This window comes from Bos indicus, chromosome 2 (genome assembly GCF_029378745.1).
Source record: "Bos indicus isolate NIAB-ARS_2022 breed Sahiwal x Tharparkar chromosome 2, NIAB-ARS_B.indTharparkar_mat_pri_1.0, whole genome shotgun sequence".
In the NCBI taxonomy this organism is placed as follows: domain Eukaryota; kingdom Metazoa; phylum Chordata; class Mammalia; order Artiodactyla; family Bovidae; genus Bos; species Bos indicus.
Genome location: NC_091761.1, coordinates 76,294,339 through 76,321,024, shown reverse-complemented (window position 1 = coordinate 76,321,024; position 26,686 = coordinate 76,294,339). Strand labels below are relative to the sequence as shown.

At 40.4% G+C, this 26,686-nt stretch overlaps 1 protein-coding gene across 1 annotated transcript in view; it reads right to left on the bottom strand.

Moving 5' to 3' along the window:
• The window catches only part of CNTNAP5 (contactin associated protein family member 5), a 1,031,770-nt gene that overhangs the window by 541,535 nt on the left and 463,549 nt on the right, over window positions 1-26,686 (bottom strand). Inside the window, exon 5 of the mRNA XM_070769229.1 lies at window positions 4,636-4,839. Coding sequence (XP_070625330.1) covers window positions 4,636-4,839 — 204 coding nt within the window. The remainder of the gene's footprint in view (window positions 1-4,635; window positions 4,840-26,686) is intronic.

Genomic DNA, 26,686 nt, shown 5'->3' with positions numbered 1-26,686 from the left:
CCACACTGACACTTTGTCTGAAATTCCTGTCTTTCTTTCCTCTTCATAATAAAATCTCCAGGTATTTGAAGTTGGATCCAAGAAGACTTTCTGGACTCCTCTATCCCACCCTGGTCTCTCCATTCTAAAAATTTTAACACATAACAGCAACTTCTTAATATTCAATACCTACTTGTTCAATGAGTTTATAACATTTTAATGATTAATGTCAGGACCTTGTGTTTGAGTTGGTGAGGGTTCTAATCTTGGGTCGATGGCTTTGCAACTACATCATCTCTGTGACCCAGGGTAACCAACTGGATATCACTGATGATCAAAATGCTTGAATTTGAAAAAGCTAAAGTAAACATTCACTAGACTCCCTAGAGTAGGTGCAGAGTATTCAGTGATATCCAAGATATCTCTGTGAGTTGGTTATGTAGTCAGATGCTTTGCCTTTGAACCTATGCTTGGCTCCCACAAGGACAGTGTGCTCCACACATGTTTCTGCTATTTCAAGGTTCTCACTTTCCTATGACTGCCTTATTGCACAATCTGCCTCAGTTCAAAAGCACTGGACTTGTAAGGATGAATGACCTGCATGTGTGATTGATGTTTTGTTTAGTTCTTACCACAATTCCCCAGTCATGTAATGCCTCTGCTCTTTGATTTTACCACCCGCATGTATGAGTTTGTGCTGTTGTAATTCTACAGAGGGCAAACTGCCACAGGTGATCTGAATGAGATGTGCAAAGAGTGGAAAGAGGAATCTCTATTAACTTCCTTATGGATTAAGAGAAGAAATTTCTTTCGCATTAGTAGCTCTAGAAAAACCATCATTGTACCCTAAGAGAACAGTCAAAGGGGAAGGCCTAGTTTGACTGCAGCATTGAAATGATCTTTTCAAGTCAACTGCCACAGAGGTAACTAAGTAATATGAATCAGAATATCAGCAAAGAGCATCACTTGTGAGGAACCACAGCACACCATGCATCTCCAAAGGCCCGCCTCTGTAGCTGTCCATGGTACTGAATCACTCCACTCAGCCTAAAACACTGAATTGTAAAGTCACAAATTAGAAAAGGAAAACACATTGGAGAACTGTCCCTACAGGGAACACTACTGGAGTATCCACATCAGCTGGGAAGAGAGAAGCTTCCTCCTTCACTGGCCCAAACACCATTTTTAGCCCATTAATTTAAATTCTTAGATTCTTCCTCTCTCTCTTCATTTTTCTCTCTTTCTTGATTCATTTCTTTTAAAAAAAAAAACAAGAAAAAAAAAAAAAAAAGACCTTGATCATGGATAATATAAACTCTTTCCACTTTGAAGGTTGTGTGGAAACTTGGAAAGAACATAAATTTTATATAATATGTAAAAATTTTATATAAATAGCTAAGGAAAAACACTTGGAAAATACACCAAAATTAATAGAAGGATGGCTGGGTTGTAGAACTTTGGGTGCCTTTTTTCATCTTATTTATAATTTTTTTCTTTGAGTTTTCTAAAACTGACATATATTTTATAATCTGAAAATAAGTTTTAGATCATCAGATCAGATCAGATCAGTCGCTCAGTCGTGTCCGACTCTTTGTGACCCCATGAATCGCAGCACGCCAGGCCTCCTTGTCCATCACTAAAAATAAGTTTAAAAGGCAGTAAATATGACTAGATTTTAACTGTGACTACACTGATTACTAGCTGCATCATTTGAGCAGCTGACATATATTCCTCCAGTTTAATATTCCATATAGGTAAATTGGAGCTAATGGCTATGTACATAATGGGCTGCTTTGAGGATTGGATAGGATACTGCACATTGTGGAGATCACAGGAGGAAGAGTAGGCCAGGCTTGGGGATGAGCAAGCCAAATGAGAAAAATGTATATTTGTGTCAGGCTCTGATAGGTGAGATGAAAACCTCTTTTCCCAGTAATTCAATTGGCCTGGAGTACCTACTTCAGGTAGGTGTTCTCCTAGTTTCCAGAACTACAGCCATGAACACAATGTTATCTTGCCCTTGTGTAACCTATGTTACAGATTTTCTCTTACAGGCAAATCAAAGCTGTTACCATTCCCCCTTTCCCCTTAACTCAGTGCTTCCAAAGATTTGCTGGCTATGACAGAGAGTATGTTACATATCAGTATGTTGTGCTGAGCTAACATACTAATACATGTCAGTGTCTCTCCAGAGAAGGAACATAAAAAACTGTACTATTTAATAAGTATGCCGGGTAACTGTTTAAAGGAGGTAAGTACAGGAAATATTCAATCATGGTAAACTCATGGAAATAGTAAATCCGAAAGCCGAAGAAAAATTCCAAACTTCGTAGAATACAGACTAAACATATTTTTACTACTAAATAATTCACTAAATGAGATTTCCCATTATCACCAACAGAGTTAGAAATATGGGTTAAATGGAAATCTGGAAAGAGAATTGTTCTGTCTTTTTTATATCACAGCAGGAGAGGGTCTTCTTCATCTTAATAGACCCATTTCTTTCCAGGAAGACCAGCAAACTACAGGATGTGGGACATTCAGATATTGTTAGTTGAATAATGAGTTATATGAGGAGTTTCACTGTGTTTATTTACTGACATAGAAAATTCTCAGGTGGCATTAGTGGTTAAGAATCCACCTGCCAATGCAGGAGATGTAAGAGATGAAAGCTCTATCCCTAAGTCTAGAAGAGCCCCTAAAGTAGGAAGTGGCACCCCGCTCCAGTATTCTTGCCTGGGAAATCTCATGGGCAGAGAAGACCAGCAGGCTATAGCCCGTGGGGCCACAAAGAGTCATACATGACTGAGCACGGCAGATTGGATCACAGAAAATTCATTTTGAATATTTTTAGTTTTCATGTTCATGCCCTGCTAGATAGTTATTAATAATATCCCAGGTTAGAAATAAGTAAATTGAGGCTTGGAAGTTATGAACTTTCCCCCAAAGTAAATAGCTGGCACCTGTCTGCAAGTAAAATCTGTCACATGAGCACATCTTTTCCTTTCCATCCTGCTTTACTGTGACTGAAACTGCTGTACATCATTGGGTTATGCTTGCTGGGGCAGAGTTTCAGAGGGGTAATGGCAATAACTTTATCCACAACCCACAATGCTCTGTGAATGACTTGTCACTGGGTGTTAGGGAGGAAGTTACTCCATCCATTCTCGTTTCATGAAAATTGAACACCAGTTAACAGACTGATATGTTTCTGCTGAATATGCCCATCTTTCATAGACTTCACTGATAAATTTCTCTAGGTATGTGGACAAAACTGATTAGGTTACTAGCAAATCCTCTTTAGCTCTTCTCTGGGTGAGACTCTAAAGATGCCTTTGCTGTGTATTTAGTTTAGTGCATTAGATATCAATTTAATGAGCTAAACTTGGGATCCAGAGGCTGTCCTTGCTAGCACTGCCAATGTCCAACATAGAGGCTAAGGAGATGCTCAGAAATGCCTCAAAATAAGTATCTCCATTGCTTGGCTTTGGGGATGAGTTCACAATAATCTTCATTCTTATGCTAATTAGTAAAAGAACGTATTTCTAAATAATTATTATTAAAGGACAAAAAATTATCTGTGATATTTCTAGGCTTTCATGCAACATAAGCCTACAAACTGAATTCTGCTATGACTTTCTTTCTTTACTATTTGATCAGAAATACTCACCAGTAGGTGATAATTATCTTCCACAAGTATACTCTCCACCCCTTCCCCTAACACTAATAAATACCCAAAGGGAGGCAGAAACTCATTCTTACAGAATGCGGTCTCTTCCTTTTTTATCACCCTAACACTTTTTCCCTAGTTCCTTTTCTCCAGTAGAGCTTCTTGGTTTGCCTTTGCAAATTTGGGAGTTCTACTCCCTGCCTTCTGTACTTGGCTCATGCTTGCTTACAAAGTACCTTTCACATAAAGGAGGCTGACCATCTCTTAGTTGATTACCAAGAAATGCAGACCTGCCAGTAGTGAGGCAGGAACGACGGATGCCAACCCACAGCAGGAGGCCTGAGTCCTAAACAGATAGAAAGTAGGAGGGCATTCTGTACTAAATTGACTAGCATTTGGCAAATATAGGGCTCACCCTAGCACAGCCGAGGCACTTGATATAAACAAAAAACAAAACAGAGTTTCCTTTAATAAGACATGAGAATGCCCAGAAACTTAGATGCCATGCACATGACCCCTTGTTCCCTCACAAAACAAACAAAAAGTAAAATGTATCTTCTCCATATTCCCCCAGGAACTTAACTTTCATAAGTGTAACAAGTATAATAGATGGTGAGCAAGCCTTATTATATTGTAATATGTGTGCTTGTATGTGTGTTCAAACTTCCTCTAGCTAAAGCTTGTTACTTAAAAAAAAAAAAAAAAAAAAGTGAAATACATCGGAAAAAAAAGAAAGGAAGGAAGGAAGGAAGAAAAATTAACCTGTATCTCTTCCCTACCTACTAAAATTCCCTTGTTTAAAGAATGCTATTTATGGCTTAAACATTTAAAAATGTGGATTTTTCTTCGCCAATTTGGATAAGGAAAATATGTCACTTTGACTGTGACACAGCAACTTCTAACTGACACACTAGGAGGATAACCTGCTAGAAAAGGAGTTCCCCGTAGCCCGACATGGCCAGGGACAGGGCAAAGCTTGACCCTACCCAAGTTGAGGTGCAGGGCGAGCCTTCCTCTCTGGAGCTCCAGGGTGATGTGGTCTCCCCGTTGTCCTTCTCCATGGAAGAGGACCCCATCTCCTTGCATGCTCTTGAACTTCAGGGAAATCACATCTTTAAGAGTACTCATCAGCTTCTGATTGAACCTGTAGAGTAGGGAGCTTCGACCATCGAAGTCAGCAACGTCCGATTCTAGGCACAAAAAGAGAGAGGAAGGAAAATCAGTGCACATCCTCAAAATGTTCTCCCTCTTTCCTGTCTTAGCTGTTGTTCAATTAGTTGAAATATTCCTGACATCTATAGGGTACTGACTCAAGGGGAAACATATAGCCCAGACCCAGTGTAATTAGACTCAGGGGAAATATTCATTTAGAAGCAACCATCACATACTCAGAGTGAACTGATCATCTGTCTAGAAGTTAAACCTCTCATTAGTGATAGTCAGCTTTTGCTTGAGGGGACAAGATGAGAATACCACAAGTACCTTTGTCAGGCTATATTGTGTTAGATGCCTGGTTGTAATAGTCTCTCATCATTTATCCTCCTTATTAACTTGCTTCTGATAGTTAGAGTCATTTTCTCCCATCATCTCCAGTTCAAGGTCAGAGATGAAAAATATAGTTCATTATTTCAACCCTGATGGAAAAATGCAGTTTTCCTAGATGTGTGTTAAGAAAGAATCTGAGGTTTTACTTTAGGTTCCTTTAAGTTTCCTTTAGGTTTATGGTTTGAAGTAGTTATGTATGGATGTGAGAGTTGGACTGTAAAGAAAGCTGAGCATTGAAGAATTCATGCTTTTGAACTGTGGTGTTGGAGAAGACTCTTGAAAGTCCCTTGGACTGCAAGGAGATCCAACCAGTCCATCCTAAGGGAAATCAGTCCTGAATATTCATTGGAAGGACTGATGCTGTAGCTGAAACTCTAATACTTTGGCCACCTGATGTGGCCAAAGAAGAACTAATTCATTGGAAAAGACCCTTATGCTGGGAAAGACTGAGGCAGGAGGAGAAGGAGACTACAGAGGATGAAATGGAGGTGCATCACCGACTTGATGGACATGAGTCTGAGCAAGCTCCGGGAGTTGGTGATGGACAGGGAAGCCTGGTGTGCTGCAGTCCATGGAGTTCCAAAGAGTTGTACACAATTGAGTGACTGAACTGAACTGAACTTAGGGTAACTGGAAAATAATATTCAGTAAAAGTAGATTTACTATTTGAACAGAGAGGGCAAATATCTTGCATCCTTATCATGCCTGCCTTATCTTATGCTGATGATATGTATCATTTTCGTTTTCATATAAAAATGAATATTCATTATTGTGAAAGCAAAAAAGGAAGTCCTGGTAATTATGATTTAGATAAGCTTATGTAGCAGATATGAATAACCATATCTGAAAATTATATGTCAAAAAACTAATAGAAATTTTCTTTTCCTTTTTTTATTGATGCATAATTGATCTACAACATTATATTAGCTTCAAGTGTACAACACAATGATTGCTGCTGTTGCTACTGCTGCTGCTGCTGCTGCTGCTAAGTCGCTTCAGTCGTGTCTGACTCTGTGTGACCCCAGAGACGGCAGCCCACCAGGCTCCCCCATCCCTGGGATTCTCCAGACAAGAACACTGCAGTGGGTTGCCATTTCCTTCTCCAATGCATGAAAGTGAAAAGTGAAAGTGAAGTCGCTCAGTCGTGTCCAACTGTTACCGGCCCCATGGACTGCAGCCTACCAGGCTCCTCCACCCATGGGATTTTCCAGGCAAGAGGACTGGAGTGGGGCGCCACACAATGATTAGATATTTATATATATTGCAAAGTCAGCAGCACAAAAAGTGTATTTAACTTTTGTATTTTACATAGTTACAGAATTTTTTTTCTTGTGATGAGAACTTTTAAGAACTACTATCTAAGCAGCTTTCAAATATGAGGAGTCTTACCTCACCAAAGAATATAGAAAGATGGCAAATAAGCATCTGAAAAGATGCTCCACATCACACGTCATCTGAGAAACGCAAATTAAAATAATGCGGCACTGTTAAATGTATGCCCATTAGAATGGCCTAACCCTGAAACACCGACACCACCAAATGCTGAGGTAGGAAGATGTGGAGCAATAGGGAGTCTCATTCACTGAGAGATGGGACACGGAACAGTACAGCCACCATGGAAGACAGTTTGGTCGTTTCTTACAAAGCTAAATGTACTCTACTTATACCATCTAGCACTCTAACTCTGTTGTATTTACTCAAAAGAGTTGAAAACTTGAGTCCACACAAACACCTGCACACAGATGTTTACAGCAGCTTCATTATAATTGCCAAATCTTATAAACAACCAAAATACACTTCACCAGGTGAATGGATAACTAAACTGTGGTGCATTGAGATAACAGAATATTGCACAGCACTAAAAGGAAATGAACTGTCAAGCCGTGAAAAGAAAGAAACAAACAAAAACCTTAAATACATATTACTTAATGGAAAAATGTCAATCTGAAAATGCTACTCTATGAGTCCAGAAGCATTACATTCTAGGAAAAGCAAAACTATGGGACAGGAAAAAGATCAGTAGAGGCCAGGGGTTGATCAGAGGGAAAGAGGAATTGGCAGAGCGCAGAGGATTTCTAGGACAGTGAAAATACAGATACTGAAATGATAAGATGCATGTTATTATATGTTACTCTAAATTTACAGAATGTACAACACCAACAGTGAACTGTTGTAGAAGTTGGACCATCAAGAAACCAAGCACCATACTCGGGGAATTGGAGAATTCAGGTTTATTGTCCAAAAACCAAGCACGGTGCTCAGAAATTTGGAGAAACCAGGTTCATTACTCCAGTGTGCCCAGAGGAGTTAACTCTTCCAGCTCTGCGCCCAGAACAAAGGAGTTACAGAATTTTTATAGACAGTGCATGACCCCAGACTTTAGTGGACAGTGCTGTTAATAGGCAAGTTCAAATTAAGGGTCTCATGCACACAGAAACAGCAGTTAGGACACAGCAGGGGGATGCCTGACCTTTACACAAACATGGTTAAGCAGGATTACAGGGGTTGAGTAATTGACAAGGGTGAATGATGTAAGTTTCAGCTCAGTAGCCCCAGGACCCATCTTCTACCCTTGTGGCTGGCCCGTAGTGTTGGATATGCATTCAGAAGGCCACTGTCATCTTTCCAGTCTCCAATCTGTAGAGACCTGAGCTTTTTGGTGGGACCTCTGTCTTTATAAACTGGGACTCCCAACAATTCACCCTGGACTAGGGGAAGGAGGAAAAGGGAGGGATGGATAGTCTCCAATACCATGCCCCCCACCAGTTGGCTGGTAAAATCAAATATGCGTTAGTCCCACAAATCCAATATAATCCTTCAGGAGCAGGCCAATGTCCTTCAGTAGACAAGTCATCCCATCAGGTCTTTTAATCAGGGAACCTTGCTAGAGGGTGAGGATTAGGCTCTGTATAGTTTGGGCTTTCCCATGTGACTTTGCAAGGAGCTAGCTGAGTTACAGGGCACCCCACTCCAGTAATCTTGCCTGGAAAATACCATGGACGGAGGAGCCTGGTAGGCTGCAGTCCACGGTGTCGCGAAGAGTCAGACACGACTGAGCGACTTCACTTTCACTTTTCACTTTCATGCATTGGAGAAGGAAATGGCAACCCACTCCAGTGTTCATGCCTGGAGAATCCCAGGGACGGGAGAGCCTGGTGGGCTGCCGTCTATGGGGTTGCACAGAGTCAGACACGACTGAAGTGACTTAGCAGCACAGCAGCAGCTGAGTTACAGAAGCAGAATGAGCATGAGGTTATTTCTAGCTGGGTGAAAGTTTTTAAATTTTCCTCTTCAGAACCATAACGCAAAATGTGGACTTTGGGTGATTGTTTTTTGTCACTGTAGGTTCATCAGCTGTAATAAATGTACCACTTTGATAGGGACACTGATAATGGGGGAGGGGGACTTGTATTTGTGAGAGCCAGGGGTATACTGGAAGTTTCTATACCTTCCTCTGTACTTTCCTTAATTCTGCTGTGAATGTAAACTGCTCTAAAAATAGCCTTTAAAATAAATAATAGTGATTCTTTGGAGGTGTTGTTATAGGTGTTTTTATATTTTCTATTCTTTTATCATAAAAACTTTTACAAAAAATATTTTATTACTTTTTTAATAGGAGAATGTTAAAGCTGTTTAATTACAGTTTAAAACAGATCCATTATATACCATCTTATGTGGGTGGGATGGTGGTGAATGGGTGTATGAAGGGGGTGAAATTATTCTTATTTGAAATTAACTACTTGATAAAACTCAATCTTTTTATTATTCACCAAGCAATTAAAACCCTCACCTTGAGCACACACAGTAATAAATTAAGTTTTTGCTTTTTTTTTTTTTTTTGACCAAGGAGCTAGAAGTATCCTTTGGAAAGCTGAAATTTTGAAATGAAAATAAAAAATGAAACCATACCTTTCTGGTAATTAATGTTAAAATACAGTTCCATAATTTATTCCTATGGAATAAAGTGGTTCTAACCAAGGTTGCTAATACACCTGAGACCCAAAAATGAAATAGTCCAGAGACAGAGGGATTCTCACCAATCCTCAACTTTCTCAGACCCTCTCCCCCATCACCCCATCAATGCTTCTACCTCTGTCCTCTGAAACCAGTCTCTACTAAAACCAAGTGGAGACTATAGACAGCAAGTTAGTATCAGTCAGAGAATAATAAGGATCATAATGTAGATAACAGCATGGATGTTAAACTGTGATGGCTGTAGCTTAACTGGGTCATGTTGGCAGCTCTATATCTTGAAGACTTGATATCCTCATCTATAAAATGGGGTAATTGCATCCTTCAGAGAAGACTGCTGTGAGCATCAAATGTGCTTATCCATATAAAGTGATAATGTATACAAAGGGATGCCATCATATCTGGCATGTTACTTGTGTTAAATCCTTAAGAGGGATTAGGAGTATTAACAGTGTTTAGGATACATGGAGGACCTTGCATTCCTCCCCAGTCTACTCTTGTGGCTGACACCCCACTTTCTCACCTACAATAATGCTTTTCAATTTTTGAGTCAATGGTTTACTGCCCAGGGATGCAAGTTGGCCCCAAGTTTTCTGTTCTGCCATACTTCAAACTCTACTTGAAATTCTTTATGTGCAGGTCTGCACCTGTGTCTTCCTGCTCTATTCTGAAACCTCCCCCTTGGCTCTGCACCAGACTCTGGATTAGGAACTGAGTCCTTAGGAGCCTAGTGCTGAGCGAGGGGACATGGCACATACAACTGGTGAGCCATGACACTAATATGGCACATTGTGAGCTAAAATAGAAGGGTACGCCCACTGCAATGGGAACAGTATGAAGTTCAAACATTGTATATGACTCTGAGAGTGGGGTGATTTCTGACATGAATAAGCATGCATTTCTGAGTTACTATTGAAAAGACATGCCTTGATCTAATTGTTTCATGAGAAATTTGGAAAACTTTCAAGAAGATATGCTCAAGTCGTTTATTAAGATTCCAGGAACAATCAGAAGGGAAGAGGTATTGCCCTTCCCCACCCTCACCCCCTGCTTCCCAGCCTTCATGCCACGTCTTATTGCCTGGAGGCCAAAACAGCCTGGAAGGGGGCCCAACAGTGATGGCAGTAATATTGCTGAGGGGAGAAGACTCTTCCTTTCTCCACTCCATGGCACTATCTCTTTTCCAATTCATCCCAGCATTCATGTTCTGCAATTCAATCCTTCAGATATCTAGCTAATCTAGGGACTTTATCAATGCTATAAGTGGTGATGACATAGGTTACTTCTAAGAAAATATATCTTCATGTTGCCACGAGCTCTTAAGAAAACTGAATTGATCAATAGGGCAGGAAAAAAGAAAATATTGTTGAAGTCACACAGACCTGGGTTTCAAATCTGGTTTTGCTATTTACTAGCTGGGGGACTTGAGACAACTTTCTTGACTTCTCCAAGCTTCAAGGTCGTATTTGTACAATAGAGCTAAGAGAAATTTACTCTAAAAGGCTCTACAAGAATTACATAAATCATTCTTGGAAATGAAGAGTCACTCAATATTTTACTCCCTAATTCCATCATTAATCCAAAGCCATTGCTGCAATGGTAAAGATCTGAAGCATGATGTGAAGATGGTATGAAGAGTATGGTATAAAGGAAATCTGAGATTGGGGTTCAGTATGCCTCACATTGCATTGAGCAGACATTTATCCAAGCCTTCATCACTATCCATATTCTCACAATAGCCTTATAACTGCCCAGCTGGACTCAACCTCTGCAACCTCCCTTTGAACCATTCTGTCAATTTCCCATTGCATTTGCTAAAGCCCTTCAGTAAACCCCCTTTGCACAAAAATTAAATTCTACCTGTCTCAGGTCCGTCTAGTCAAAGCTATGGTTTTTCCAGTGGTCATGTATGAATGTGAGAGTTGGACTATAAAGAAAGCTGAGTGCTGAAGAGTTGATGCTTTTGAGCTGTGGTGTTGGAGAAGACTCCTGAGAGCCCTTTGGACTGCAAGGAGATACAACCAGTCCATCCTAAAGGAGACCAGGCCTGGATGTTCATTGGAAGGACTGATGTTGAAGCTGAAACTCCAATACTTTGGCCACCTGATGCGAAGAGCTGATTCATTTGAAAAGACCTTGATGCTGGGAAAGATTGAGGGCAGAGGAGAAGGGGATAACAGAGGATGAGATGGTTGGATGGCATCACAGACTCAATGGACATGGGTTTGGGTAGACTCCGGGAGTTGGTGATGAACAGGGAGTCCTGGCGTGCTGCAGTTCACAGAGTCGCTAAGAGTCGGACATGACTGACTGACTGAACTGAACGGTCTCTGTCCTCCTTTCTCCCCTCATCCACTACTTCTCCCCACAACCTTCATCCTACTCCAAGTCTGTGTGTGTGTGTGTGTGTGTGTGATATGCATGCATGTCTATATTGAAGGACATAGGAACATGTATAGAACACACACTCTGAGCCCTGTAATGCTCTAAATGCTTTTTGTGCTTGAATTTATTTAATCATATTAATCACCTATTGGTGATTGGGAAGAGTAAATAATAGGGAAGAACAAATCTGACGCCCTGTTAGATTTGTTTCTTTTACCTTTGCATTCTAGTGTTTTGTTTTAAGAATGTTGGCTATAGCCTGACATATCTAGCATAGTCCATTTTTAAGACTCTGGTCTTAAAAGGTGTAACATCTTTCCATTCACACAGAGGTAAAAAGTTGCAAAACAGAGAATAACATTTGTCTTGGGGCTTCCCTGGTGGCTCAGAGGTTAAAGTGTCTATGTGCAATGCGGGAGACCTGGGTTCGATCCCTGGGTCAGGAAGATCCCCTGGAGAAGGAAATGGCAACCCACTCCAGTATTCTTGCCTGGAGAATCCCATGGGTGGAGGAGCCTGGTGGGCTACAGTCCACGGGGTCGCAAAGAGTCCGACATGACTGAGCGACTTCAAGATGGAGATTTAAAGGAACATCTTGACCTGACCTACAGGACAGCTGCAAGAACAAAGGATTCTGACAAAGTTTGCAACAATGAACCACACCTCTCCCTCACCTTGCCTTTTAAAATGCTTTTCAGTTCAGTTCAGTTGCTCAGTCATGTCCAACTCTTTGCAATCCCATGAATCACAGCACGCCAGGCTTCCCTGTCCATCACCAACTCCCAGAGTTTACTCAAACTCATGTCCATCGAGTCGGTGATGCCATCCAAACATCTCATCCTCTGTCGTCCCCTTCTCCTCCTGCCCCCAATCCCTCCCAGCATCAGGGTCTTTTCCAATAAGTCAACTCTTCGCATCAGGTGGCCAAAGTATTGGAGTTTCAGCCTCAGCATCAGTCCTTCCAGTGAACACCCAGGACTGGTCTCCTTTAGGATGGACTGGTTGGATCTCCTTGCAGTCCAAGGGACTCGCAAGAATCTTCTCCAACACCGTGGTTTAAAAGCATCAATTCTTCAGTGCTCGCCTTTCTTCACAGTCAAAATCTCACATCCATACATGACCGTTGGAAAAACCATAGCCTTGACTAAACCTTTGTTGGCAAAGTATTATCTCTGCTTTTTAATATGCTATCTAGGTTGGTCATAACTTTCCTTCCAAGGAGCAAAAGTCTTTTAATTTCATGGCTGCAATCACCATCTGCAGTGATTTTGGAGCCCCCAAAAATAAAGTCTGACACTGTTTCCACTGTTTGCCCATCTATTTCCCACAAAGTGATGGGACCAGATGCCATGATATTAGTTTTCTGAATGTTGAGCTTTAAGCCAACATTTTCACTCTCCACTTTCACTTTCATCAAGAGGCTCTTTAGTTCCTCTTCACTTTCTGCCATAAGGGTGGTGTCATCTGCATGTCTGAGGTTATTGATATTTCTCCCGGCAATCTTGATTCCAGTTTGTGCTTCTTCCAGCCCAGTGTTTCGCATGATGTACTCTGTGTATAAGTTAAATAAGCAGGGTGACAATATACAGCCTTGACGTACCCCTTTTCCTATTTGGAACCAGTCTGTTGTTCCATGTCCAGTTCTAACTGTTGCTTCCTGACCTGCATACAGGTTTCTCAAGAGGCAGGTCAGGTGGTCTGGGATTCCCATCTCTTTAAGAATTTTCCACAGTTTATTGTGATCCACACCGTCAAAGGCTTTGGCATAGTCAGTAAAGCAGAACTAGATGTTTTTCTGGAACTCTCTTGCTTTTTCAATGATCCAGGTTTACTTGAACGTTTCAGGGAACTGGGAGGTTTCTGGGCACAAGCCACTCATCTCCTTGCATGTCCCTGATATACATCTTTTCTCTGCTCCCGACTTCATCATTTCAGTTTGTTTGGCCTCACTGTGCATTAGGCACTTGAACTTGTGTTCAGTAACACTATGAGGAACACACTATTTTTATTATTGCTATTTTACAAGTGAGGACACTATGGCACAAGAAACACGTAGTTAGTAAGTGGCAGAGCTGGAAATCCAAACAACCCATTGGGACTTAGGCTTACTTTTTGTGTGCTAAGAACCTTCCCGAGTGCCGCCCCTCTCTGGCTGATGCTTTGACATGTGGCTCATTAGTCTGGTGCTTAGCCCTTCCCTTAGCAGCTTCCTCCCACAAGTTAGTCTTCCACTGAGCACACTGCCACTGTCTTGGATAATTCCCCTCCCAACCAGATTTTGACACGTAGTTGCTTCCAGATGTGTTTACTCTCCTGTTCTCCAGCAGGACAGTCAATCCCTTGGCAAGAGGGTTCAGATGTATATATATATCACCTCATTAATTCAGAACCCAGAATTTCATGTGAACTGATTTAGGGACCTAGTGCAGTACCTACGCCTGAGGGCAATGCTGTCAGTTGTCCCCTGACTTCCTCTCCTGTGACCTGCCCCCATCCTACAAGAGCCAGGCTACCCATTCACACTCAAAGCGTTTGTTTCTCTGGAGGCACTCAGTCACAATTCCTGAGTTCTTCACAAATGCTCTTTATAACAAAGATAAGAGGCCCCTGTTAGAGAGCTCAGAAGTGTGACAGGTTTTCTCTTAACACCACTGAAGACTAATGAGAGAAACACTTCGGCAGTCCAAGATAACTCAAATACCCTGAACCTTTGCAATGTTAGTCAAGTCTCATGCAAAATGCACCAGCCATTTCAGAGATGGAGAAATCACATTTAAAAATGTGTTTAAGAAGGATTAGAGATTTCTCCACTGAAAAGCTAATAATTCCTCCAGACACAAGAGAATTAAGCATTCAGATTCCCAACTTCACTTGGCTATCACAGATTTAACATATAAAAAAAAAAAGGCCCATCTTTTTACAGTGCTGCTCTTAAGAGCAAAGAAGGCAATGGCACTCCACTCCAGTACTCTTGCTTGGAAAATCCCATGGACGGAGGAGCCTGGTAGGCTGCAGTCCATGGGGTCGCTGAGGGTCGGACACGACTGAGTGACTTCACTTTCACTTTTCACTTTCATGCATTGGAGAAGGAAATGGCAACCCACTCCAGTGTTCTTGCCTGGAGAATCCCAGGGATGGGGGAACCTGGTGGGCTGCCGTCTATGGGGTCTCACAGAGTCGGACACGACTAAAGTGACTCAGCAGCAGCAGATCTTAAGAGAAACAATTCTATTATATACTGGACTTTCCTGAATAGATACTATGGTAACCACCTTGTCCTAATATTCTCCTTTGGTATTAATTTGCACCATGAGATCTCGTTATGAAGATCTATATCTTCATTCATGTTTTACACATGTCTTGAAGCAAGATGCTCTTTAACAATATGAAAAAAAGAAACAGGATAAAATGAAGAAAGCATTGAAAGATGCATAAAGGTTAGAGAAGGATCCTACTGGCAGATGAAGTGTGTGATCACCTCAGAGTATAGTTTTAAGAGCACTGAGAAAATAACTGACAAAACTAAGTATATCCTCTGCACTCTCTGTCACAGCTTTTCTAAGCCACTCGTACAGATTTCTTCATTTGGACTAGCAATCCTTTCTCCAGGGGAAAAAGAAACTAATTAGCATATTTTGCCTAATTTAATGTTCCTCTTAACAGCCTTAGGAGGTTCATATTTTTCCCCATTTGTAAAAAGGAGAAGCCAAAGCTTGGGAAGATTACATACCCTGCCACAAGACATACACATGGTAATAAGTTGTTTGACACAGAAGTCCTAAATGTTTCATTAGAAAGTGGGGTGTCGGTGTGAGGATTATGACATGAAACACCTCATGGACAGGGAGACCGTGCATGACTCTGGTCCAGGAAGAATCAGGCGTGCCTGCAGAATGTATGTATGAGTGAGTGTATAAGGAAGATGCCCATTTAAGGAAAGATGAATGGGGGTTTTTTCCTTACAGGCTGATATTAATTTCCTCACGGCCTCTGCTCTTTTTGTCTTTGCTCCTTTACTCACAGACCAAGTTCCATCAGAACAACAGTTCTTGGCTTTTTAAGGGTAGATATGTAATGTCCTCCCCACCCTCATTACCTCCACTAAGCTTGAGCCTCTTACTCTGGTTGATTTGGGGGTCTCACTTCACCCAGACATTCTCATATTTGAGCCTTTATTGAGACCCCCTCCACATGGTGAGGTCCATGTTCAGCACAGGTGGATAGCGATGAAATCAATAGAGGTCTCTGGTCTCAAAGGCTAAGCTGGAGGCAGTGCTACACGATTACACATTCCTGGGAAGGGACTGAGCACTCGGTGCTGAAGAAGTCTAAAGGAGTGATGTTCAATCCTCTCCAGCTGGAGATAATACTTCTCCCTAGTCCTATGCATCCTAGGGATGCATAGAAGTTAGGCAGGTGAGGTATGTGTAAACATCATTGCCAACAGAAAGAAGGAGGTTCCTGTTTCAGAGGGTCAGATCTCCGATCCACAAAGATTCCAACTTGCTGGACCAGTTATTCCAGAGGTGTGCTCTCTGCACCTGTAGCCTTGGTATCCCCAGGGAGCTTGTTAGAAGTACACGATTTAGGATATCATTGCAGACCTAAGGAATTAGAGACTCTGGGCTTAGGACCTAGAGATTTGCATGTTTTCAAGCCCTCTAGGTGAGTCTGATGCTCACTGAAGTTTGAGACCCTCTGGGCTAAAAGAAAGCTAGGAGAGTAGGGATGCAAGAGGCTGGGAAGAGAGTCAGGGGTTTTACAATGGAGGATCCTATTAACAATTAAATAATGAGTTTTAATGGGACCTTGAGATCAATGGAGAAATAACTGTTAAAGTATTAAAAATAAGGAACATGCATGGCCAGTTGGGCTTTTAGAAAGAACTCTCTGGATTTTATAAAATTCTTCCATAGTATTTATTTGGTCAGTGCACATTCCAGTCCTAACTACCTAAACCTCTCCCTCAGTGGAATTACCCAATTTCATTGTCTCCTGCCAAAGTGACAAAGCCCTAATGTGGTCTTTTGAGTGTTCTTTTTTCCTTTTTCCTGCCCTTAATACATGATGACCACTCATCAGAGTTCCTTTTTTTACCTACAATGCCAACCAGAACACAGCTGTTAGATATTTGCTTCCTGCAGCGGACCATTCTCCGTCATCCTGAAAATCGATTTTTAGAATCTCATTAAAATGAACTCAATTTGTGGTTTGATAAGATGGTCATACACTGGCAGATTCTGCTAGAATATTAAGGTTAGGTCGATTGTGAATCTGAGGAGTCTTTAGGATAAGGGCAGCTCCTCCAGCTCACAAACCTCTCCTTTTAGGTCAAGATAAATCCACATTCACTCCCCTCCATTGCAGCAGTACTGAGAAATACCAGTGTTTGGCCGACTTCCCATGAGACCATAATTGCTGACCCAGCTGTCATAGCTTGTTGTCAGAGAAAGACAAAGTTCTGGAGGCATATTCTGGCATGTTTGATGGATGTTGGTAGCTTGTCAACAAACCAGCTAAAAAAAGGATTCCACTGAATAAAAGATTCCGAGCTTGAATCCTCAAGTGAGCTGAGAAGGATTCTCATGTGGGCTTGTGACATGGAGTCTATTTTCTTACAAGAAGGAAAGCTGGAACTCAAAGTTGACAAGAGAAACCATTGATTCATTCTGAGAAAATCAGTGTGTCTCAGACTCTGGGGCTGTTTGCAGTAACCATGATTTTCAACACAATTACAGTTTGAAGCCTTATCTCATGATACTTTATATAAGAAAAGTGATTATTATTCAGACCATACACTTGCACTGAATACTTGAGGGCTTTGATTAGCCATCTACAGACCACAGAGGTTTCCACAGTCAACTCACATTTACAGAGATCCTCCACCAACTCTGTGACTCTTACAGGCCTTATCAGAAGCCCATGATAACATCAGATGAACTGTGAAAACAGTGTAAGTTTCCAAAACTGACTGTGACAATTCCTAAGAATAGCTTTTCTTACAGAATTTCTGATGTGTCTGTGCATGAGAGTAGTTTGGGGGGAAAAAAAAAAAAAGGTCCTAAGAAGACAACATAAAAAAACAGTCAGTACACAAAACAAAATAGAAACTTTAAATTCCAATCCTAACTTTAGTGGATACACTGACAGTCATACTTGCCTTCTTAAAATGTTTTTTGGCTGGCTTACACTTGTAGACAGTTCTTGGAATAAGGAAGAACAAAACTGACTCCACATTGGATATTTCTTTAACTTTAAACTTCGCATTCTATATTGCTCTTGCTACAAGCTAATCACTAAAGGAATGTTGCCTATAGCTTAAAGTGTACATAATGGCCCATCTCTGGGAACTCTGCCTGCCATGGCTGAGCTTAAACTAAAGTTCCTTTGTTTAAGCTCATACTCTGACCAGCCCACCAGTGAATGGCTGCAGGAAGGAAGAAATTAACACATCCACTCTGGAATCTGGCTGGAACCAGAAAATATTTGCAACAACTTATTACTTTTTTATGATACCTCCTGACCTCCTGCTCTTTGTCATAAATAAAACTAGTATCCAAACCTGAGCAAGATGATTTTTTGGGGTAGTCCCCTGTCTTCTGGATCTGCTGGCTTTCTGAATAAAGGCTCTATACTTTGTCCCATTACTCATCTCTCAATATATTGGCCTGTGATGCAGAGAGCAGCATGAGCTTGGACTCAGTAACACTCAGCATACCTAAAATTTGCAATTCCACTGAGCTCTTCACTAGTAATGCTGTGCTTAGTCACTCAGTTTTGTTCAACTCTTTGTGACCCCATGGACTGTAACCCGCCAGGCTCCTCTGTCAATAGGGATTCTCAGGCAAGAATACTGGAGAGAGTTGCCATGCCCTCCTTGAGGGGATCTTCCCAACCCAGGGATCAAACCTAGGTTTTCTGCATTGCAGGTGGATTCTTTACCATCTGAGCCACCAGGGAAGCCAACTACAAGACTAAACTGAAATAATGTATTTATTTTAGGGAACTTCCAAAGTAATAGAAATCCTTCCATTGTTTATTCTTAAGTTCACTGGGCATGTTCTTTATTCTCTTTGGTCTCTGTGCTAAACTGTGAGATGCAAAATCATTGCCACATGAACTGTCCTATTCAGCAATCAGACACAGTAACACTGACAAAGCAAATGAATCTCTCTGGTGGTACAGGACACAACAAAGCAAAGCATAATTATAGTCCATACAATTGTTTACTAACAAAGAGGGGGAGTGAACAGGGGAACAGATAACAAAACTGAGATGACAAGCATGGACTAGAATCATATGGAATGGGCTGGGACATGTGGCCACCCCAAGGCAGACAGGTTGAAAGGTTTAAGCCAGAGGGATCAGTTCAGTCGCTCAGTCATGTCCGACTCTTTGCGACCCCATGAATCGCAGCACGCCACGCCTCCCTGTCCATCACCAACTCCCGGAGATTACTCAAACTCATCTCCATCCAGTCGATACTATTGCATACATAGTACCAATGGTTTACATATGTTAATCCCAATCTTTATTTTTTTCTTATTCTTAAGAAATTTCTGGGCCTCCATCTCCTCATCTACAAGACCTATAATACCTTTTAGAACTAACATCAAAGAAAGGTGTCCTTTTCATCATAGAGGATTGTGAACAGCTGCACGAATAAAGAATTCCCGTGCCAGGAAATTTGCCACAACTAAGCACACCTCTCCTTCATCTTGCCTTTAAAAAGGCTTTGCTGAAACCCTCTGGGGAGTCCAGAGATTTTGTGTGTGTGTGCTTGAGCCTCCATTCTCCTTGTGGTCCTACAATAAAACATTCTCTGCGCCAAACTTGGATTTTTTGCTATTATTTGGTTTCACTGTGCATCGAGCATATCAACTTGGGTTTAGTAACAACATAACTGCATACTGAAAAAGTGTTCTCATAATGAGACATTTAAATAACACTGTCAAAATTGGAGAGCCCCCATCCCCCCACCTGCACCTAGTTGTTATTTTGCTTAAAATTAAAGATTTATCATGTTTTTATGTTTGGGAAATTAAACACTCTTTGCTAATGATACTATCTGGGCACAGTCTACAGAGCTTAGTGCCAGAAAGCCAGAGAGGGAATCACAGTAGATTACTCCAGTGACCATTTCAACAAGGGGTAAATGTAAAACAAACTATAGGAAGAAAGACCTTGACATTTGTGTGGGAACTCACTGCTGCACTAAGTGATTGATCTAAGTATTAATATTAATTGAGTGAGTTCACTTTCTTTTTTTTTTTTTTGGCTTAAGGGTGAGTAGGGGCAGTGTTCCTGAGGCAGGCCACTGTGTATACCTATAATAACAAAAGCAGCAGCTGCAAATGACAAATAAGGGTTAAAGTCACAGAAGCAGAATCAGTATGGAGTCAAATTTTTCCTTTTAAGTTTTCCTTTACAATCACCAATGTTATCATATAGGTCAGTCAAATTACACCCTGGGCAGCCGGACATTAAATCATCAGGAAACATGTTAATTCTCAGTTTTCCCTTCCTTTGGGAACCTCACAAAAGACTTGGTTTCCTCAATTTTGACTACAAGCATTTACTTGTGTGCTTTTTGAAGTTACTAAAAATCCTTGAGTTCCAAAAAGACAGGTTGTGTTACTTACTTCTCTATCTCCAAAGCTAAGCAAAGGTGGGGGATACTGAGTAATGTTTATTGTCTGTTGAAGGAATTTTAAGACTCTGAATCAATCAGTAGAATTATTTAAGACAGATCAGAAAAGTTGACCTAAGGTAATGTGCTTTCATTGCACATATTTGTGTTTGTTTTTTCATAGAAGAGATTTTTCTGTGATTCCTAAATGAACTGAAAAAAAGAGTAAACAGATCTCATTCTTTTCAACTAACTTATTTCTTTTTAAACTTTTATTGGAGAATGGTAGCTTTACAATGTTGAGTTAGTTTCTACTGTAAGGCAAATTAGCTATACGTACACATTCTGAAGGAGATCAGCCCTGGGATTTCTTTGGAAGGACTGATGCTAAAGCTGAAACTCCAGTACTTTGGCCACCTCATGCGAAGAGTTGACTCATTGGAAAAGACTCTGATGCTGGGAAAGATTGGGGGAAGGAGGAGAAGGAGACGACAGAGGATGAGATGGCTGGATGGCATCACTGACTCGATGGACGTGAGTCTGGGTGAACTCTGGGAGTTAGTTATGGACAGGGAGGCCTGGCGTGCTGCGATTCATGGGGTCGCAAAGAGTCAGACACGACTGAGCAACTGAACTGAACACATATATCTTCTCTTTTTTTGTACTTCTTTCCCATTTAGGTCACTACAGGGCATTGAGTAGAGTTCCCTGAGCTACAGAGTAGGTTCCCATTAGTTATCTATTGCATACATAGTACCAATGGTTTACATATGTTAATCCCAATTAACTAAATTGGGATTTAGTTAAATCTTTATTTTTTTCTTATTCTTAAGAAATTTCTGGGCCTCCATCTCCTCATCTACAAAAATTAAAGAGTTGCAATGAATGATCTTATAAGATTATCCAGTGATAAAATGCTCTAATTTACAAAGTGAGATTCAAAGCTTACATGGGGGCCTCCAAGCCTGCAGGTATGACTGCCACCATCCCACTTTTCTATTTCTCCAGGATTTGCATTCTATAAACTTGGCTTTGAGGTTCCCTATAATAAGGCCATATGGGCCTTGATCATGCCAAGGATGAAATATACAAACTCTGGGGTCTCTACCATGTGTGATAAATGGCCCCAGATGATGAGATAAAAAACAAAGAGGGCAGCTGAGGCTGGGATGACAAAGAGATTTATTTGGGGAAAGAGAATATGACTTCAACTCTGAGGCTGATGAATTGTGGATGACACCACTTGGCAATAATTAACCAAATAGAAGCAAGTCTTTTCTGTGGAAAGAAGGTAACCGTAGATAAAAAATGATGGTGGTAATTTTCAATGAGGGAATCCTGACAGATCGTTATACCTTATCAGAATTTATAATGCTTTTTAAAATTAATTAGTGTTCCTTTTTTTAAAAAAAAAGGAATTAAAATAGAAGTCCCCAGACAGAAGTCCGTTTAGCCTGAAGTCTCCAGATGGTCTGATGGAAGTGTTGGAACATTTTGGGACCTGGTATATAAAAATGTTTACTTCCTTCTTTAAGGTACAGGAGGGATGTGGCCCTGAATAAGGAGGAAAAGGTAAAATAGGGAAAGTTTGATAACTAGCTTACATGTCAAACAAGGGCAATGATGAACACAGCTAACACTCTGAAAGTTTATTGTATGCCAAGTACTATTTCAAACAATTTGCATAAATGAAATGAGCACTATTATTATACTTTTCCTCATAGAAAAATAAACTCTGTTCATAGAGGACCCAAGATTGCCCAAGATAAAAACAAGGGTAATAAAGCTAGGTTCAGATCTCTGGTGGTTTTAGTGTAGAACCCATTCTTTCATTATTACCATAGTAATATTAAATTTATTTGCTTGATACTGAAAGTCCTTAAGATTAACAACCACAGACACAAATATGACAATGCTGACTAAAATGAACTGACTCTCAGGATTAGAAGAGGATTTTGAGATAAGTTTTAAATTCTGGCTCCACATAACACTTATCTAGGAACAGAAAATAAAATGCTTATGCTGGGGCCGTTACAGTAATTATGGTTTAATGGACTATGGCCAGAGTTGGTATTTATAATTATATGTTCCCAGGTAATGATTTCTTATGCAGAGTAAGGCTTGAGAACACAGCTCAAAGATCAGGGAGTATTAGCCCAGGAGCTTTTGGACTGGGCAACAGCTAAACTTTGTCCTTCAACATTGTAACAACAATATGCTCAGGAATTGTAGGGTGCTCACTTTGGTCTGGTAAATAACACAATATTATGGACATTAGAAAATTGAATATATTTTCCCTTTAACAGAAGTTTGCCATATCATATGACCAAATACTTCCAGACACAGTGTGGAAAGTGCAAGGCGATAGGATTGGTACAAATTGTACCACTTTGGGGAAGTTTTTCATTCAACAATTTAATTGCCTTAAATGAAATTGGTCTCATTCTATGTTGAGAATAATGTATCTAAGTAGCTGTGGTCCTTAACTTTGTGGAGCCCATAAACTGGTAGATGAGACAGGTAATTTACAAGGAAAGGCACATGTTAGTATCTATTAGATATCTATTTATGTGTCTATCTAATGCCCTTCTCCTTCTCTCTTCCAAGATATAGACAGATATTCTATAGCTAGATCGTGATTGCTATACACTGAATGTCTATATTCTCCTAAAATTCATAAATTCACATATTGAAACCTAATCCACACTGAGACAGTATTTGGAGGAGAGGTCTTTGGGAGGAGACTAGGTCATGAGGCTGGAGTCCTCATGAATGAGGTTAGTGTCCTTATCAAAGAGACCCAGAGAGTTCCCTCATCCCTTTTATGAGGTGAGGACTGGTAATAAAATGACCATCTATGAACCAAGAAGTGAGCCCTTACCAGACACATCATTTGCTGTGCCTTCCTCTTGGACTTTCCAACCTCCAGAACTGTAAGAAATAGGTTTTCTTTTGTTGAAGAGTCATTTAGTACATGGTGTTCTGTTCAAATAGACTAAGACACTGATCAATGCTTTGAAAGAAAATAATGATATGATTTAAGATAGAAAAATGTGAGTAATATTATTTAAATTGGGAACCAATGGCCAGGTATCTGAGAAGATGATAATAAAGCTGAGACTGATTAAGAGATGAACTGAAGAAGTTGAAGGGAAGGGGGAGCATTTCAGGTAGAGGGAGGACAGAAGGCCAATATGTAGTGTCTGAGCCCAGAGAGTGAAGGGATATTGCTGGACAGTAAGGCCATTGAAACACGCAGGGGCCAGGCCCTACAGTCCAGTTCTTTCTGCACAGGGCTTTGGTTTGTTCCTAAGTCAGGCAGAAGCAATTGAAAGGTTTCCAGCAGGAAGTGACTCAGCTCTGTATTTTATGATGATCCTGCTGGCTGTCACAGAGATGATGGACCAAAAGAAAAGAGGAGTAAAAACAGGATGCTGAGTTAAAAATTCAGGTGATAGAAGATGTAACTGAACTAAGCTTGCAGCTGTGATGACAAAAAGAAATGGATTTATTTGGGATGATTTTTGGATATAATACTGATAGAACTTGCTATTGAATTTGCTGTGGGGGAGTAAGAAAAAGAAAAGATTTCAGTAAAGATTCTGAGGTCCGGTTTGGGTGAGTGGTGTATTTATTGAGATGGGAAAGACCATAAGAAGATACTGAGTGTGGTCAGAGTCGATTAAGAGTTCCCTTTGGGATGTGTTCAATTGGAGCTGTTTATGACATAATCAAATTGAGATATCAATCAAGCAAATGAATATATATTTTTAGAGCTCAGAAGAAATATTTGGCTTAGGATGCAAATTGCCTAATTTATCTAAAGTCAGTTCACCTTTACAAAATTCAGTTTTCCTTTCTACATACTTAGGAATAGTAACTATTATTTAAGAAGATTGTGTGAGCTTTGGTGTGTGTGTTGGACCACACTGAACCTCTTAAATAACAGTGGTAGAGGAGGATGTTAATGGTGATGTTAGTGGCATTTCTAATGGCAATTGTTGATTTAATCATGAAATAATTGACACCAATAGGGAAGATAGTAGCTCTGTCTCCCAGGAAGAGTCACCATGAATCACAACTAAGGGTGATTCTCCTCATTTTCCCATCTATTCTTCTTACATAGACTCTATAAAAGATGATATATTTTAGACAATTCTACATTAATATCTTTGTTTCACACGTGCATCTTTATATCACCAACTCAACAATGTAGAAGGACCCATGTACTTTATTCACTTGGTTCATTGGCAAGAATGTGCTTGCCCAAAGATTAATTAATCTGAAAAATGGTCAGAGAGAGAAAACACAAAAGCTTAAAAACCAGATACCCTCATTGATAACAGAGGTGACAAAGGGAAAAATGATAATGGAGGAGGTATTCAGTAATTCTTAGAGCAATATAACCTAGCAAGCTAGGCTGCTATATATGTATACATGGAAACATGGCATAGCCAGAATCAACTTGACAGACAGCAAGAGGGCATAACTTGTTCAAAATAACTATTTATAAAGACGTGAAAATTATCCTCTTGGTTCATCATGGATTTACTTAATCTATGAAATGATTTAGAAGTAGTAATCATAATTGGGACTTCACTGGTGGCTCAGATAGTGAAGAATCTGCCTGCAATGCAGGAGATCTGGGTTCAATCCCTGAGTCAGGAAGATCCCCTGAAAAGAGAATGGCTACCCACTCCAGTATTCTTGCCTGCAGAATTCCAGGGACAGGGGAGCATGGTAGGTTATAATCTATGAGATCACAAAGAGTCAGACACAACTGAGCAACTAACACACATAAACACAATCATAATAGGGTACAAGTCACACAAAGAACATAATCAATCTCATTTCAATATTGACTATCTGGTAATGTCCATCTGTAGAGTAATCTCTTAGGTTGTTGGAAAAGGGTATTTGATATAACCAGTATGTTCTCTTGTCAAAACTCTGTTAGCCTTTGCTCTGCTTCATTTTGTACTTCAAGGTCAAACGTGCCTTTGAGCACATTTGAGTACCTAACAATTCCAGGTAGCTCTTAACTTCCTACTTTCATATTACAATCCTCTATGATGAAAAGGACACCTTTCTTTGATGTTAGTTCTAAAAGGTATTATAGGTCTTCACAGAACCAGTCAGGTTCAGCTCCTTTGGCATCAATGGTGGGGGCATAGACATATTATTCTGATATTGAATGGTTTGCCTTGGAAAAGAACCAAGAACATTCTGTCATTTTTGAGATTGTATTGATGTGCTGCATTGTGGACTCTTCAGTTGACTATGAGGGTCAACTCTTGCCCCCAGTAGTAATGGTCATCTGAATTAAATTGGCCATCCTTGTCCATTTTAGTTAACCTATTTCTAAGATGTTGATGTTCACTCTTGCCATTTCCTCCTTGACCACGTACAATTTACCTTCATTCATGGATCTTACATTCCAGGTTTCTATGTAATATTGTTCCTTACAACATCAGGCTTTACTTTTACCACAAGACACACCCACAGCTGAGCACTGTTCCTGCCTTGGCATAGCCAAATCTCACTCATACTTGAGTTATTAGCAATTGCCCTTCCCTCTTCCCCAGTAGAATACTGGACACATTCCAACCTGGGGGGTTCATCTTCTGGCGTCATACATTTTTGCCTTTTCATACTGTTCATGGGGTTTTTTCAGGCAAGAATACTGGAGTGGATCATTTCCTTCTTCAGTGGACCATGTTTTGTTAGAACTCTTCACTGTGATTCATCTGTCTTGGGTGGCCCTGTATGGCGTGGTTCACAGCTTCATTAAATAACCCAAGCCCTTTGCCACAAGGCTGTGATCCAAAAACACAAGAGATGACCCTCCACATGGTCATAACCAGATGGTCAATACTGAAATAAGACTGATTATGTTCTTTACAACCAAAGGTGGAGAAGCTCTCTCTGGAGAAGCCAGTAAAATAAGACCAAGAGCTGACTGTGGCTTGGATCATGAGCTCCTTATTGAAAAATTCAGGCTTAAATTGAAGAAAGTATGGAAACCCACTGGGCCATTCAGGTATGAACTAAATCAAATCCCTTTTGATTATACAGTGGAGATAAAGAATAAATTCAAGGGATTTGATCTGGTAGAAAGAGTGCCTGAAGAACTATGGAAGGACATTCATAGCATTATACAGGAATCAGTGACCAAAACCATCCCAAAGAAAAATAAATTTAAGAAGGGATAGTGGATATCTGAGGAGGCTTTACACATAGCAAAGTAAAGAGAAGCAAAAGCAAGGTAGAAAGGGAAAGATATATCCAACTGAATTCAGAGCTCCCGAGAATAGCAAGGCGAGATAAGAAAGCTTTCTTAAATGAACGATGCAAAAAAAAAAATAGAGGAAACAATAGAATGGGAAAGACTAGAGATCTCTTCAAGAAAATCATAGCTATCAAGTAAAGATTCATTCAAGAATGGGCATACTAAAGGACAGATATGGAAAAGATCTAACCGAAGCAGAAGAGATTAAGAAAAGGTG